Raw genomic sequence first — 17,433 nt, 5'->3', positions numbered from 1 at the left:
ATATATATATATATATATATATATATATATATATATATAAATTTAGTTATCCTACGAAATATTCAATTGTCAATTAACGTTCTTTTCAACTTATCATCGTAAATGGTACTCGCGATAGTTAATCTACTTTCAATGCTATTTTAAACAAAATTTTACGATAATAAATAAAAATTTCCAAATTAAAGGAATCTTTAAAGGAATATGAACTGTGGTGACGTCTTAGATATACGCAATTTATGTCTATTTTTATTTATCTTGGGACTATTTGACTGAGTTTCTAATAATTTATTCTTCAATGATCGCATGATTTCTCTACTTGTAGTCTGCGCTTCGATTCTGGTTATTTTCGTTCATTTGGTCGCATTTTTCACATCTGTTTTCCGTTAAAAATTTCTCATCGATAATAAAATTTCATTCTATTCAGGTGCCCAACAATGTAGCACGTAACACTGCCTACTATTGAGTTAAAAAGTATAGACTCCTTGCGCTGCAGGATTTTCGTGTTTGCGACATTTCTAAATTTTAATATCAATTTTTTTTCATTAGAAATATATTTTAGGCATACGAAATAACCATAAGAAACATGGACTTGAATGTATTGGGTTATTATTTTTTGCCAAAACAACCTCTGAAGTTGAAACCCAGGGGTCTATCCTTTTCAATCCGATAATCGTCATATGTTTACATGAGCACAAAAGAAGAGATTAGTTCACATTAGTGATGCCGCGAGATATTTCATGAGACACCACGAGACAATACTTTGGAGGAATTGTCTGGGTGTCAGTGAACACGGAAATTTTTGCTCTCGTCTCAGTCTTGAAATGCGCACTATCGACTCCTCTTGTAATGAATTCGAGTCAATTTATCTCATCTCGGCTTCCAGTTTTTCGCGATTTTTATTATTAGAAAATCGAGATGAGATAAACCGAGACAAAAATAGAGATTTTACATTAAAAAACACGAAAACCATGACACCGAAATGAGATAAATTGACTCGGAGTCATCACGAGAGGCGTTGATAATACTGCACATTTGGAGACTGAGATGAGAGCAAGGATTTTCATGTTCAATGAGACCAAGATCATCTCTCCAAAATTTTATCTCGTAAAGTATCTCGCGGCATCACTAGTTCACCTAGAAAGACATGGGCAGGCACTAGCCTAGACCAACTAAGTATTGTAGGTAAAGGAAAGAACAGCACCAGGATCGTCTCAAATAAATCGATCTATAATATAAATGGGATTTCAATTGTGAATAGTGGTAGAAAAACAGACAAAAATAAAGTAAAATGACTGAGGACGGCGTGAGTAGACAGGAGTTAGAAGCAGAGTGGCTTAGACTGAGAGATGAACAAGCAAGGCTGGGGCAGACGCGAGATGAGCTGCAACAGATGAGAAGAGAACTTCAGGAAATGAGGGATGAACTGAAGGCGCAGCAGCAAGACGCTCAGTGCCAAAATGAGCACCAATACCAGACTGAAGCTAATAATCAGCACACACCAGATGATCCTCCACTTAATGGGGATCAGAATAACGGTTAACACATCCTCAACTCCAATCATCAGCAACGCAACGCACTAGCTACTCCAGTCTCCACAGCCTCCAACGAAGGCCGAATGGTCAGCGGTTTGGTAAATCATTTATAATAGTTGTACATTAAAGTAAATCGCCCAAAGTTTAATGGAGATACGAATCCGTTGGATTTCGAAGATTTAGATAGTTATCTTGCAATCAAAAATGTTTCCTTGAAACGAAGGTTAGGGGCTCGTACTGAATTATTCGAAGGCAGAGTGAGAATTTGGTATCGAGTAATCAAAAATACTTCAAGAAATTATTATGATTTTAGAACCGCGTTTTTGAAAGAATTCTACTCAGGCTCAAACCAATTGCGTGTGAAGAAAAGATGGGCAGCTATGAGATGTTCGCAAAAAGACGGCTTATTACATGCATATCTTCGTCAACAGGTACATGAAACTAGACATTTTAACCCCCTTCTGACCCCGTAGGAAATCAATTATACAATTGTCCAACAATTAGCCGAGAAATTCCGGTCGACGTTAGCAGCAACTAACTTCAATGATTCCGAAGCGCTTATTCAGGTTATGGCATAGATCGATAGCTCTCAGGAGGAGAGAGGGCTCCGAAGTAGAGTAAAAGAGTGGCGCTCAAATAGCCAAAACGCCGGTTATCAATCTCAAAGTAATAACATAAATCATTCACGCATTAATCGGTATCCAAATCAATATATGCCAAATAATAGCCATCACCAGGTCAATAACAGTTAACCTATGCCATATTGGGGTGGGTGTCAGGGCCAAAATGATAGTCACATGTGAAGGTACGGGGACAGTAACATGTCCCAACAAAACTCGAGATTCTCACGTGATACGTTATATATGAATTGCAACGCAATTACTAGAGCAGAAGCACTCCGTGTGCAGTAATTCCAACTACAAGACACTAGATATCCTCCACCTGTGTTACATTCAATATGTAACAATCATACTGATTATAATGTTTTTTTTAAAGGACTGTTTTTTTTAGGACTGCACAGGCAACCATGGAAAACCCCAGTCGTACAGCCGGCCGATTGTGCAGAGCCCGAATGTATCCTTCTGTCACACTGACTAGAGGGGCGTATTCAATTTTCGGCGAGGGTGTTCCTAGGCGGTCATCCACCCCAATACTAACCGCGCTGAAGGCAGCTGCACTCGGATGTCCGCCGAAGCAACACCTAACTCACCCAACCATTACGGTCGGGCTCACTGATTATAATAATCGCAATTTGAACAGAGTAGATAGCATGGATCAGTCGGTCATTTAAACTGACACGGGGTACGATGTAAAAAAAGCAAGCATCGTGCCAGGAAAATTTTGATTTTACTGAGGATTTAGAGAAGGATCTGGAAGAAGTTAGGACTCAACCCAATATACCGAGATTAGGGTGCGATCAAAGTCCGTATTTAAAAATAAAGATTGTTAATGTAGCGGTTAAAGGAAGTGGTATACGGAAAGTCAAAGAACGTGCATTTCCAAAATGTTGTATAATCAGCTGCAATACCCCAAGATCTTTAAAATTATCGAATATTTCCCGAATGTTTTGTTGCATAGTAACGAGAGGAATCAGTTTTGCAGATTAAAATCCCGATTTTATTGCAAAACTGATGCCGATCGTTGATGTGCAGGAAGACTTGAGGGAAATATCCGATGAATTTTGAAGGTCAAGGAATATTCGGAGGACAATTTCTGCAATTCTGATTTTGGCCAATCAGGGTACGGTGTTCAGGGTTACGGGACACATTTCACCAAAATATAAGGAATATCTTTCAAATTTGTAGAAAATAATTGACAAGTTACAGGGAAAATATCAGTCTGATAATTTCCCTGCAGCCGGGGAATTATCAGTGTGGAATGTGTCACGTGACCCCGAATACCGCACTCTAATTGGTTAAAATCAGAATTGAGGAAATTGTCAATTGAAATGTGGATTAAGGGATCATTCTGGTTTAAAATTTTTCAAAAATCGATTTTTTTTTCATTTTCGGAAAGGATACACATTCAAAAGTATTGTGTAAAATTTTTAGAATATTTGGAGATGTCTAACTATGACTAACTCGGACATTTTCTTGACCGCGGGACGCAACTTGACTGGTGCAAGTATCTCAAGGCCAAGAAAAATAAAACACTTCAGAGCTACAAACATCCTCCTGCTCTTTCAGAAGATGTCCAAGAGGTTTTAAAGCCAATTTATGAAGACTTGACCAAAGCAGAGCTCCTGGAAAGATGTTTGGGCGGTCATACACAAAACAATAACGAAAGTTTCAACAAATGTGTTTGGAGTATGGCACCTAAACATATATTCAATGGTAAAAAAATCGTCGAAATTGCATGCAAAGTGGCAGCCTGCATTTTCAACGAAGGATTCACTCCGATTTTAAAAATAATGGACGTTATGGGCGTAAAACTTGGACCGACTTCCGTCAATTTTGCCGAAGACCGCGATAAAAAGCGCGTGAAATTGGCTAATCGACGCAGCTCCCAGTCTTCCAAAGAGGCCAGAACTGAGCAAAAGAAGGCTAGACTGGAAGAAAATGAAAATTTTGAGCAGGCTGAAGGCATTTTGTACGGTGCAGGCATTGCAGATTAAGTGAAGGTAAGATTTTTTCATGATTTTTCACTAAAAAAATCTTTAAACGCGTTTTTCTCAAAACTACATTTTTCCGGTCGGCGGCGGTGATTTCTCCGTAACCACTGAACCGATTCTCTTGAAATTTTAACCACATATTCTCCACATAAATAGCTCTCCAGTAAAGCAGAATTATATTAAAATTTTAATTTTTACTATTTTTTTTTCACGCGAAAAACGAAAAAAAACGCGTTTTTCAGGTTTTTTTTTACATGTCCGCCATTTTGTTAATTATTAATAAATAATTATAATTCTGCTTTGCAAGAGAGCTACACTCATACTGAATCTAAATATTTTTGGTTTTTTCATTTCAGATGATCCATCATCGAGATATCAACGCCGCCAGTGACATGTCAATTCCGCGAGACGTTACAATTGGCGGCCATTTTCATAAATATAAAGAGTTAAATATTAGTTGAAAAATTTTTTTTTGTGTTTTTTAAGATCATATTTACTGGACTTATTTAATAAATTATTACTATTTCTATAAATAAAAGCCTAAATAAATTTATTTAATTGTCCTTTTTTTTAAGTGTCTAAACCAGAATGATCCCTTAACAATGAAAGAAATACCGGTAAATAAGGTATAAATAAAAGCCGCAGTAAGTAAAAATCGTACACAGGTTCAAAAATAAGTTTTATGAGAAATATCGGTTGAAAATATGTTTTTCTAACATTTTTCTAATTATTCCGTATCTTACCAGTGGAATGATTCTGGGGAATTATTGGTTACAGGCAGAAAAGGCCATGATCGATTACGATAATTGTTGTATTGCATTGTGGCCACGGAGTCTCTTGGTGGGTGTTGCTTCGTTCGGAGCAATGGTGTCCAATGATAATTTGTCTGGCGAAAATTGTCATAATAAAGATGTGAAATTTATTACATTGGCTTTAAATGAGGAGTCGCTGAATTCGTATCATTTTCATATAGAAAAATGGCTAAATGTTGAGTCAAGCAACGGAAGTTCAGGGAATAAATTCCCACCAGAAGAATTTTATCAAGTAACCAATTATCATCAGAAGAGGTCCAGGGGTCTAATCGAGTCCCTTTAATATCCATGCAATTAGATGAGTTAAATCAACACATGCAGAGTGACATTAATCGTAATGATAATAATGAAGGTGTGAATAATGACATAAAAATCGCTATCCATAATAATGTTGAAAGTATAACTTCTCATAATGATCACGTAATAGAAACAGCTGGACACCGACAGCATGCGAGAGATTAACAGGTGAATTGACACCAAATAAAAACGAAGATTTACTTAATTTGAGCTCACTGTTTGAACATGCAAACACGGGTAACTGTCAAATCTTCCCGATCACTACATTGAATATCCATACTAATTACTGTTCGATGTGTTTTGATAACGAAGTATTGGACAATGAGATATGCGAAGAGTGTAATGTATATTATATAAACAGTTTGAACGAATGCAATGATCGGGAGAGGAAGGAATTACAAACGAAAGATGAGCAAAGCATTTGAAAGAACGCTACTCTTTCGATCGTGCGGACACTCACGTTGTTAATAGCCACACAAAGCGATTCGTTGCTCGATCTGATCGAGCTATCGGTTGTCGTTTTCTGGATAAGCCCGGATGATGAGATATACAAATGCAACATAAAACTGATGAATGAGGAGATCTACGCTATGAAGAGTTATCCAGTACTATTGTTAATGAAGGAAAAAGTACGAAACGAGATAACAAGAATGGTCCATATGAAGATCATTGAATTATTGATCAGTCAATATTGTAACCCTTTGAGAGTAGTAATGAAAAAAAATGGATCTATCAAGTGTTATTTGGATGCGAGATTTGTGAACGATTTGATCGAGGGGGACAATGGGTCACCACCTCGAATCGATGAGGTGATGCAACAGTATCCTGAGAAATTCTTTTTGACGACATTAAATTTAACACACGGTTCCTGGCAAGCCCCGTTAGATGAGGAGTCTGAACAATATAACGCATTTCTATTCGACCGCATTTTATATCAATTGACGCGGATTCCGCTTGGGTTGGAAACCGCGGACTCGGGATTTATAAGGGCAATATGAATGGCACGGACAGACGATTGCACCAATTTTCTCTCTACGTATATTGATGACTTGCTCGTGCCTAATCAACACTTTGATAAACAACACTTTGATGAAGTCTGCGAAGTTATTTTTGACCGATCAAAGAAACATAATTTTAATTTAAAATTAAAGAAGGCGTATTTTTGTCAGCTGAAAGTTGAGTTTTTGGATTTTATGGTGGTTCACCCAGATACTGATTATTTAGTGAAAATTTTCCATTTTGCGGAGCCCCGAAACAAGTTAGAATTTCAGAAACTTATGGGTTTCTGTGATTATTACCGACTATTTAGCATGAATCACGCGAACTATCTCGATCCATTTCGGAGGCTTTTGAGGAATGCGAATTGTTGAGAATGGAATGAAGGCTACTCACAGGTTTATAAAAAATTAAAGGAAAATTTCTTAAAAGTTATATATCTATCACATTACGACTTGAATCGAGAATTCTACAATTAGACAGATGGTATGGATGCAGGGATTTGTGGAGTCCTATACCAAAAAGATGACGAGGGCAATCACCGGGTTATTCCAATCGTCGATCGATGTTTACTCCAGACGGAAAAGAACTATAACGTTACAGTGAAAGAGCTTCTGGTAATTATTTAAGCTGTAACCAAATTCAGAGTATATCTCATTGGCCGTAAATTTAATATAGTCACCGATCACCAAGCGCTCACATTATACCGCCGATGCGCCTGGGATTTGAACTCGGGTTCTTACGATTACTAAACCTAACGCGCGAACCTCTAGACTACCGCGCGATTCTATATATGTAATATTTAATTTCGTATTGTCGTTATGAGTGGTTTGGCCAATTATTGATAGTTTTGTACCTTCAAAATTCTTATTCTGTTAAGACTTCTCACATGATTCCTTCATCATTTAACAGATTATTTAGGGAAAAAATTCAACAGAAAAAATCAGTGGGATTCAAATTTTTCATACAAGTTGTTCTATTGACATATTTTCTATAGAAACTTTTCGCTTCGAATTTTCTAAGTTTCTCTTTCCAACATTTTGCTAAATACTTTTTCATTCAGTATTTAGCTCTGCAACAAATACTAAATAAAAAAATATTCAGTTTTGGTTGTCCGCCCATAAAATTATATTTAGTATTTAGTTTTCTTCTAAATATTGAATGAAAATAATTAAAATTCAATAAATTATCATGTATTGAATGGAAGAGTATTCCAGAAATAAATTAGAAATCGGAAATTTCTCATGATTGGTCACACAAGCATTCGAATCTACTAGCCTGGGAAGACTCGAGATAGCTTCAAATAATTTTTTTTGAAAATTTAATAAATGTGGCGGTTTTATTAATAGGGAGAGGGTTTCATATGGGGAAGGGGTGTATAATAGGGATTCTATAGGAGGGGGGAGGAAGCGTGTTAATGAGAGTAAAAAATATATAATACAAGAGAGTAAAAGTGAGAGTAAAGCATGAGAATCAGTTATGTGGATAAAAAATAAGGGTCCCAAGAATGGGGGTCAGAAACAATGGTCACAACTGAGGGTCACAAGGGTCTCGCGTAAGAGTGGGATATACGAGTTAAAAAACAGGTCTCGAGGTTTAGGCGTGAAGGTCACGATTAAGAGCAGTAATAAGGTGCGAAATGAAGGTTCAAAGCTGAGGGTCATGAGGGTCAAATATAACAGCAAGGAAAAATAAGGAACACACGAATAAGATTCAGGAATAAGAATTTAAACTAACCGTCACAAAAATGGATATCAAAAGCAAGGATCAAAAGTAAGGTTCACAAGAGTCAGGCGTGAGTGTCCAAAATAAGCGTAAAAATGAGAGTAATAAGGATTACGAGTGAGGGTCAATCACGAAGGAAGATCCTCAGAAATATGATGAGGGTGTAGAAATTAGGGGAAGAAGTCAGAAAATTAAATAAGGATCACGAAGATCAGGTGTAAGGGTCAGATACAATTGTCCAAGATAAGAGTTAGAAACAGTGAGCAAATCTAAGGGTCACCAGGGTTTGGGGTAAGAGTTATGAATGAGGATCAGAAATAAGGGTCAAAAATGAAAGCAAAGGGTCATAGGGGTAAATTTTTTTTTCGATTCGAAAAAATTTTGACCGTCATGATCTTAAATTTCAAATCTTGTGACCCCAAAATGTAACGGAAAATTTAGACGTTTTAAATCTTATAACCCTAAAATTTTAATCCTTATGATTCTTCGACAAGAGTCGAAACGAAGGATCACGAGGGCCAGGCGAAATTTGGGAACGAAAAAAAGTATATCTCAAACAATAAGAAATTGCATGAAACGTTCAAATTTGCAATAAAATTTTAGGATCATGTAACAGGAATAGTTATTTTCATCACAAGGTCCACGAAGTATTTTCTGACGAATGTGGCTTTGTAGGCCGAGCCGAACGCGTGGCCTATAATCACATTCATCAGAAAATACTGTTGGACCGTGTGATGAATGCAATTTTTCATCAGAAGGCCCGTAAACCTCGATCTAACCGAGCGAAGCGAGGTTAGAATCGCGGATTTCCGGGCCTTCTCACGAAAAATATTTTACCCGATCAACTTTCGATTTATTTAGGTCTTCCCAACCGAACCTTTTGTCATCATTTCATCGATTATTTCCGCATTGTTTAACGTTTGCTGTTTTGTCAATAAAATCAGCTGGCGCCCAACATTTTCCATTATTTTATTATATTTATCGTCAACTTCACTTCATGAGCCCTGTCAGCCGTCAGACCTCGGCCGCGTCAGGTGTGAAATTCCTTCGACTTTTCTCTCATTTCTTGTCGATTAGCTATATTTATGTAAATTTGGAATGATTTATTCGTCGTCGAAAGAATCATGTCTCAATCATATGGGTGAAATTTTTTTAACTAAAACAGAAGTATGTCTTGAACGACAGGAAATCGCATGACATGTCCAGATTTGGAATAAAATTTTAGGGTCATGAGGGTCGAGAAGTTCAAAATTTTAGGGTTATGAGGGTTCGAATTTCATGGTCATAAGATCATAATTTTTTTGAACTGAAAAAAGTGTGTTTCAAACGATAAGAAATTGCATGGAACGTTTAGATCTTCAGTCAAATTTAGGGTCACAAGATTAAAAACTTAGGGTCATCAGGGTCAAATTTTTTTTCAATGGAAAAGAAAGTATGTCTCAAATGACAGAGAATTGCATACACATCCAGATCTGCAAAAAAAAATTTTTTCACCCTCATGATCCTTATAACCAATTACTTCCATTTTTGGCTCTCATATCTGATCGTTATGTCTAACCCTCACGACATCTGACTCGTTATCTTTAGATTTTATCATTGTTTCTGACTTGAATCGTTGACAATGATAACTGACCCTTACACCTGACCCTTGTAACCCTTAGTTTTGACTCTTACTTTTAACCTCCATTTTTGTGACGATTAGTTTAGACTGTTATTTTTAGTACGTTGGTCCTGACAATTTTCTAAACAATTTTTTGTTAAAGAACTACTCGTATTGATACTCTTTTTCATTTACTTTGTGTGGATAACCACCCTTTTAATGTCGTACCCACCCCGTAACTCATAGGAATAGGTAATATTGAGTTGGCATTGATGGGTTTTTATAAAACTTGCAACAGTACAGCCGACTGTAGAAAAAAGCTGAAATTGTGTCTAGATATTATAAAATGTTCTGTCGTTTTTCAAAATGATAAGTTCACCTTCATGAACTGGGCGCTCTTCCTTATTTTTTCACTTCTTTCAATTTCCGAGAAACAACTGTCCATATATAAGTACTCGGGCATTTTCCACAACAACGCATTGAAGTGGCTACTCGGCACTTTTCTTTTTTTTTGTCTGACAAACAATACAATTTGTTTTTCTGAGAAACAATACAATTTTTTTCTGAGAAACAATACAATTTTTTAAAAATACAATGATTAAAAAGGCGCACTTGGCCAGTTTAAAAAAAAAAAAATTTTGGTTTTTGGGGGATCTATCAAATCAAGTCATAAAATTTCTACTTAACCAGGGATAACTTGGTAGTAATCGGCATTTTTCATTTTCTTTCTGAAATCGATGTAGGCATGATTACTCTAAAAAAAAATTGAGATAGAAATCTGAAATTTGGAACGATTGTAACTCTTATAGTACTACAGGCTGGGATTTTGGACGGATGAAATCGGACAATTAGTTTAGGAGATATTCAACTTTTTGTGAAAATATGTTTTGCTCAATACCTTCTAAACTACTGGTCGAATAGTTTTTTTTTCAAAATATTCGTCCCAATGTCCTTCATCGAGATCAATCAAAACATGGATAGCCGTGCATACAAAATTATCGAAATATTCGCATTTTTTAAATTTTTTCATCTCAGAGTTGATTTAACATTTCGCAATACACGTAGAAGTTGGAAAAAGAATTCAAAATTTAAAGTAACAGTTAAGACTATTGAATCACATTTGTGTATGAAATTTTGGGTTGATCGATTCAATACATTTTGGCATAGAGCAATTTAGCTGAAAATAGTTTTTGTCAAAAAATGAAACATCGTCATTCTATCAATTATTTTCGAATCTGTGTGTCTTAAGGAGAGACTACTATGGGTTTTAAAAGTCGGGGGTTATTGGAATGAGATTTTTCACACATTGACGATCGATTATATGTGTCTCAAAATTAATAATTAGTGCGAAAAAAATGATTGTTTATTGGTCGTTTGCCATGCAGAGGCTTAAAATATTAAAAATAGTCCAACTTTTTTTTAAACTCGACTTCCACCCAGCTAATCTTATTTTTTTTCCAATAAATAATTGCACCATTTATGTAAAATAGCCCAAAAAATATTTCTGAAAGAATGGAGAATATATTCAAAATATTTTAAGGGGAGACCGTGGTGAAATTTAAAAGTCCCTGGATTTTGATGAGACTTAGATTAAAGCTTTTGATACTTATTGAGGGTCGATAAAAAGTAATATTGAAGCCGCTACCGGAGATTTTCGCCACGTAGAAGGGGTCAAAACGAATGAAAAACGGTTTGAACTTTCAAAACGGTTCAAATGCTCCTTTTTTCAATCGATTCAGCTCAAATTTGGTATACATATAGTTTTTATAGATCCAAGTATAGCATGGATTTTTCAAAGTATGGTTTTTTAGTATATATCTGAATTTTTTTCTCCCTCGTGATATACCCGAAAATCATGAAATATGTCAAATACTCATTTACACATAGTCTCTTTGAAGTACAATTTTTTTTAGATTTTTATATCAAGTCCTGCCACATCTCGAGCTCTCCAGTTTCCTGAAAAGAAAAATAGTATTAGAAATATGGATTTAATCTGTCAGAAATTATTCAGTATTCCATTTTACAATTTTATTTTCGATATCATGAAAGGTTGAATTATTTTACCATTTTAGAATGCTCCAGCTTTGTATAATGGTCCTCTTTTCCTCTGCTGTTTTGACACTTCAGCGGCTCATTGCTTACGTTCTGTTTTCTTCGTGAATTTCTTGGAAGTGGTTATCTGTTGATTTGCACTACATGATACTCTCCTATCGCCTTGTTGACGAAAAATTTTCTTTGAGTAAGAACTGAGTTTTATTTTCTGAATGGTAGCTCTTAGTTGCTAAGAATGAAGAAAACCCATGTTGAATCTAGCAACTCCAATCGTTACCGAAATTCGCAGTGAACACATGCGTCGAACAATTTCTCCATATGACGGAATGTAGAGACTCATTAGCGTTTTGTGTTCTTACTCTCGTACATCCTGGAAGGAGTTCGTCACAAGACAATCGTGTATACAGTGGCTGAATAGCCTTGCCAAGGTCTAGATTCTACTTGACCGACATCTGCTTGTGATTCCCATGTGGTTGTTGTCGCGTTCTGCGTTTATTGAAAAAACACCATGAATTCTCAACTTTGGGGCAGTCTTCATGGTTAGGCTTCCCATCAGTTAATGAGTAATATTTTAGTGTCACAAAAATACCTTTCCTCACAGCACCAATGTCTGACCGATTGGCAAAGATTGCATTCCTTTAGAAATTTCCAAGAGCTGTTATAGTGAGCGCCGTCAACGCCCCTGTGCCCCGCCCCCCGCTCTAAATTAGTCCCTCCTTTCTTCGAATCTTTACATAAATTAGTGAGTCCTGTAACTACACGTTTAGCAACATGGTTAATGCACTCCTCCTTGATGATATCAGTCGTTCCATAAGGATTCAGTTTTTTCAGATGACTGAAAGTGTTAGAGGCACCGTTGGACAACATAACTTTATAGCGGAACTTTACTTCCTCAACGGATCGAAGCCACAGTCTTTCCATTGCCGTAACTTCCATCGATCCCGAAGAACCCTGATAGTTGACACTATACTCATTATATTTTCGGTGATCCTTCTGCATGAATGCAAACTCAAGCATGTCAGCACCAAGTTCATCCTCAAAAATTATACAAAGATGACAATATTTCGACAAAATTTTGAAATCTACTACCAACCCTGTGAGGATATCTATCACGATACCTATCCCGTACAGTGAGGTATGGCCTCGCTCATGCCATGGACCATAGCATAACGCCGATATCTACCACCGAGTCCTCCTTCAATGTTGAATCCAACGCCATGTGAGCTCGTTGCTCTGCTGAACGCGATTCAGAGAGAAGCCTTTGCTTGAGAATTGCATACTCTTTATCGAATTGAGGTATGTGATTTCTGTAAGCAGATTCTTACATCTGCCGGCACACGGCGTCTTGCGCCATATGCCGGTTCAAATTTTCCGCCAGCGCAAGGCTGCTGTGTATTTACACATTTACTATGTGATTCATTTTGAGCATTTTCTTTTTCCAATTTTGAACATTGATTGTTGTTCTTTATTATTTTTTGACATTACCTTTTCGGGAATATGGTTCATAAAATTCCAAATTTAATTGAAAAGTCAAGTGAATTCCAAATTTTTGAGTACACTGAGAAAAAAAATTTCTCATATCTGAAACATATTTTCTTCAGAGAAGTAAATTATTTTCAATGGCTTAAATCTCAGAATGTGTTCACTTCACGGAACTCGAATAAATTTTCATTCATCACTATGGTTCCGCGTTACGTCATGAATATTTTACATATTGCAATATTGGGAGTGCATAACGAAAAAATCATGAAAACAATAATGACTAGAAGATTGACGATTCTTCTACGCGATTTAAGTAAGTTCATTTGCGACAAAATCATACTTGAGTATAAGAATATTTTAAAGCATCAGGCTGTTCTCGCGTAATGTGAATTGAGATGCCTGAGAGAATTAAGCAATTGAAGAAAATTTACTTGTCTCAGGAAAATATGTTTCAGATATTAGAAATTTTTTTTCTCAGTGTAGCAATCAAACCACAATTCCACAAATAACTTATATTTGCAATTGAATCCGAATATTTAGAATTACATTAGAATGGTTTTCCAATCAATTTGGAATTTCAGAATAAATTAGTCCGAATTTTCATGATGCCTACTAATTTTTACCAAATAATTGAATTGAAATTTACATTTCGCATAGATATTTTTCATCAAATTGTGAGTTTTCAATCATGGGATTGCTTCAAATTTTACTCGACTGGAACTGTCACTTGTTGAAACTTTCTACGGTGTGCACCGGAAATCCCAACAAATATTTATATTCCAAGGATATTGACTGCAGAGCGCCGTATTTAGGCTAAGCAACTGTTTCCTTTCCGAAATTTTCTTTAAGCTCTGCATTTTTTTGTTCTTTGAAATAGTTCACTCCGAATGGCCAATATACAATGCTCCAAAATTATCGACTATTTACCTCAAACATCCATAGAAAAACTGTGCCAAATTTTGCAGAGTAAAATTAAACAAAAGATTTATTGACCGTGGATAAATTAATGATGAAAGGTTGTTGTTTTGTGGCCTTGCGGTCTCCAATAAATAAACAGCATCAATTAATCATGTTGTGAAACCAGTCGACGTTTCGGTCTCATTCAAGACCCTTATCAGGACTTCCCTCTCTTATTAATCTGTCACTAACAACAAAAGCCGAATTACAATCAATATCAAATCAAGTCAATAAATAAATAAATTTGTTAAACTCACTGATGCAGTCGAAATAAAATAGCGCCCCAACACAAACGTTGAGGTTAGTAGCAATAGATAAGAAGTTTCTAATCATCGTAACCCAAAAAAACATGAAAATAATCCAATGACTCAATCTCAATTAAATATGACTTCATGAACTGGGCTTTCTCCAGCCTCAAGTATTGTCAGCTGGTAGCAAATTAATAATAAAAATAACAAAACATTGCGCAGAAATAACACGTCAGGATATACTACAGTCTCAGCATGATGACCCAATATCAAGGCCCCCGAAATTCCCTAGATCCGACATCACTAGAAAAATCCTGGATCAAAATCCCTAGAGAAGTCTCTAGATCAAATATCCCCAGAAATCCCAGAATATTAAAACTAGCCAATCAGCCCGCTATAAACATTGCTGAGGTGGTCAATATCAGATCTAAAATTGACACTGCTCCTGTTCCTGGTAATGTTGATCATTTCAAGCAAATTCCGTTTGTATAAATTCTTCTCTTGTCCCAAGAACTTTGCCCTATCAAACTCGAACCGATGACCACTTTTTATGGAATGGACCGTCAGAGCAGTGTGTTTATCAACCGCTGCGTTGAAATTCCTCTTGTGTTCTTTTACCCGTGTACCAAGGGCCCTTTTTGTTTGCCCAATGTAAACCCCGGAGCATCCTGAACATGGTATTGAGTAAACACAATTGGTCTTCTTCATTGTGTCCACGCTATCTTTAGTTGTTCTTATGAAATCTCCTAGTTTATAACTATTCGAAGAGACCAGTCTCAAGTCAAATTTCTTGCACAATCTGGCCAAGTTCTGACTTAACCCTTCAGCATATGGCAATACTGAACTCTTCATACGATGGTGGCTGTTGATAATTGCAGCATCCGCTGCCCCAAATTTCTTAGATTTCTTAGATATTCTCCAGATGCTTCAATCGAACCGTCACCCAATAGGTCACAAACTTCATTGGATAATCATTCTGCATTAGTGTGGAGATAATTAAATCCAAATTCTTGTGGAGGTATTCCTGCTGACCAAGCTTCCATGCCCGGTCCACCAACATGAATACCACACCTCTTTTTTGTGATGTCGGATGATGCGAGAAATAGTTGATATATCTCCCCGACCATGTCGGTTTCCTATACTAATCAGTTCTTATTTGGTTCCCCTGACGTATCAAAAGAACATTTAGGAACGGAATCTTTCCATCCACCTCCATTTCACGAGTGAACTTCAACCTTTCATGCTGACGGTTGAAAATATCAACCACTTCCTGGACCTTATCTTCCGGTACCGCCGTAATGATGTCGTCCACGTACCTCTTGTAAAATGGAATGGAAAAACTCAACTCTCCAAGGCATGTGAACTCAAGATCCTGCATAACAACCTCCGCCAGTGTTGGTGCTAATGGGAAGGCCATGGGAAGTCCGTGCACTTGCTTCCAATATTCATTGCCTGCAGAGAAACTTGTTGATTCCATTACAAATTGTACCGCGCCAATGAGATCATCAATAGGCATTTTAAGATCCATCGTTTCTTCCCTCCTTCTTAATCCTCTTTTTACTAGTGGAAGTGGTACCTTAGTAAACAAAGCCGACACATGCAGCGATATCAGTTTATAACCATCAGGTATCTCAACGTCTCGAATATATTCACTAAATTCAAAACTGTCCTTGACACTGGAGAAAAAATCCCGATTGCTCACATTGATCACTGAGTGCAAGTAAGATGCCAGGTTGTAGGTCGGCCCATTAATCGATCACACTATAGGTCGGAATGCCATTTCCTTCTTGTGGATCTTTGGAAGAGCATGCATACGTGGGGTTGAAGAGTTACGCCCCTTTAACCAGTTCTCTGTTTGTTCAGAGATATGACCTCTCTGAAACCACTCCTCAACTAGCTTGTTGTTTTCCAGTTGCACCGATTTTGTTGGATCTTTCTTCAGGGGAAGATGAGTCGACGAGTCTGACAGTAAGGTTTGCAGAGTAAGTTAACTCATACTCAGAAGTTCTAAAAAAATGAGCAATAATTTTTAAGCATGAGTGGTGTTATTACTACTGGAAATTTTTTAACAGCTTATGAAAATGACCCGAGATAACACAATTTAGTCTTTTCACGATATGCAATACTCGCTCTAAATGGAATAATGAGGTAAAATAGACTATCGTTTTGAAACGGATCTGCTTCAACCCGTTATTCTATCTTATCCCACTATCCCATTTTACTCCACAGCCGAGTTAATCCGCCGTCCGATTCCCCTTGTTGTACTATTTAACCCCCGGCTGAAATTCGCCCAACGTTCCATCTGCCAAGCTGTTGCATTCTTTCTTACCTTTCCATTTACCCCACCCTCATATTTGCCAGGCTCACCTATTTTACCCCATTGTCTTATCAATTCGCGATTCAATATATGAAGAATTCGATTTTACCCGACTATCCCACTGAACAGCAGTATCCAATTTACTTGCCGCCCAATTTACGGTACTGGCTAATTAACCTGTCATTTAGTCCACGATTTATATCATTTTACCCCACGATCTAATTCTCCCATCACCCGATTACCACATTATCCCATCTTACTCCGTTGTCTAATTCTTTCCCCCCCCCCCCCCNCCCCCCCCAATTTATCCACTGTCCTATATTACTATTTGCTCCACTGTCTATTTAGTTAATAATTAATGAATCACTAATTAGTTTTGCGTAGTCCCTGATTCTCAGTCCCGAAAGTTCTAAATCCCGATCTTTCCATGAGCGACTCAGACAGTGGCGAAAAATCAGACAGCCACGAGTCTCTCACCAAAAATTCTCCGAGGTGCCCGACTGATTACGGAAGAGCCCGCCCGAATAAAATTTTTAATACTTTACTGCTTAGGCCTTAGTCTGCTGTGCCGTAGAAAAAAACTGGTAAAAAAAAGAAAAAAAATCACTCAGAGCGGAACTTAGACTCCGGACCCTTTAGTTAGTAGTTCTATACCCTTTTCAAATGACCAGCTGATTCAATTGAATACATACGATTGGATACCCCCCCCCCTTTTCCCTTCCTCCTCCTCTTCTCCCACCCTCACAGGGGAAGACATATAAGGACAACCCCCAGACATCGGAGCTCAGAATCGGAGCGCATAGC

At 37.1% G+C, this 17,433-nt stretch overlaps 1 protein-coding gene across 1 annotated transcript in view; it reads right to left on the bottom strand.

Annotated features, from left to right (window-relative positions):
• Positions 1-15,453: 15,453 nt before the first annotated feature.
• LOC107039691 overlaps positions 15,454-17,433 on the bottom strand; it is a 44,088-nt gene continuing 42,108 nt past the window's right edge. The window contains exons 2-3 of the mRNA XM_015259451.1: positions 16,073-16,274; positions 15,454-15,988 (exon numbers count right to left, since the gene is read on the bottom strand). Of these exons, the coding sequence (XP_015114937.1) occupies positions 15,454-15,988; positions 16,073-16,274 (737 nt within the window). The remainder of the gene's footprint in view (positions 15,989-16,072; positions 16,275-17,433) is intronic.

This window comes from Diachasma alloeum, unplaced genomic scaffold (assembly GCF_001412515.2).
Source record: "Diachasma alloeum isolate Michigan unplaced genomic scaffold, Dall2.0 Dall_scaffold_00303, whole genome shotgun sequence".
NCBI lineage: Eukaryota > Metazoa > Arthropoda > Insecta > Hymenoptera > Braconidae > Diachasma > Diachasma alloeum.
This window is presented reverse-complemented; position numbering and strand designations above follow the sequence as displayed.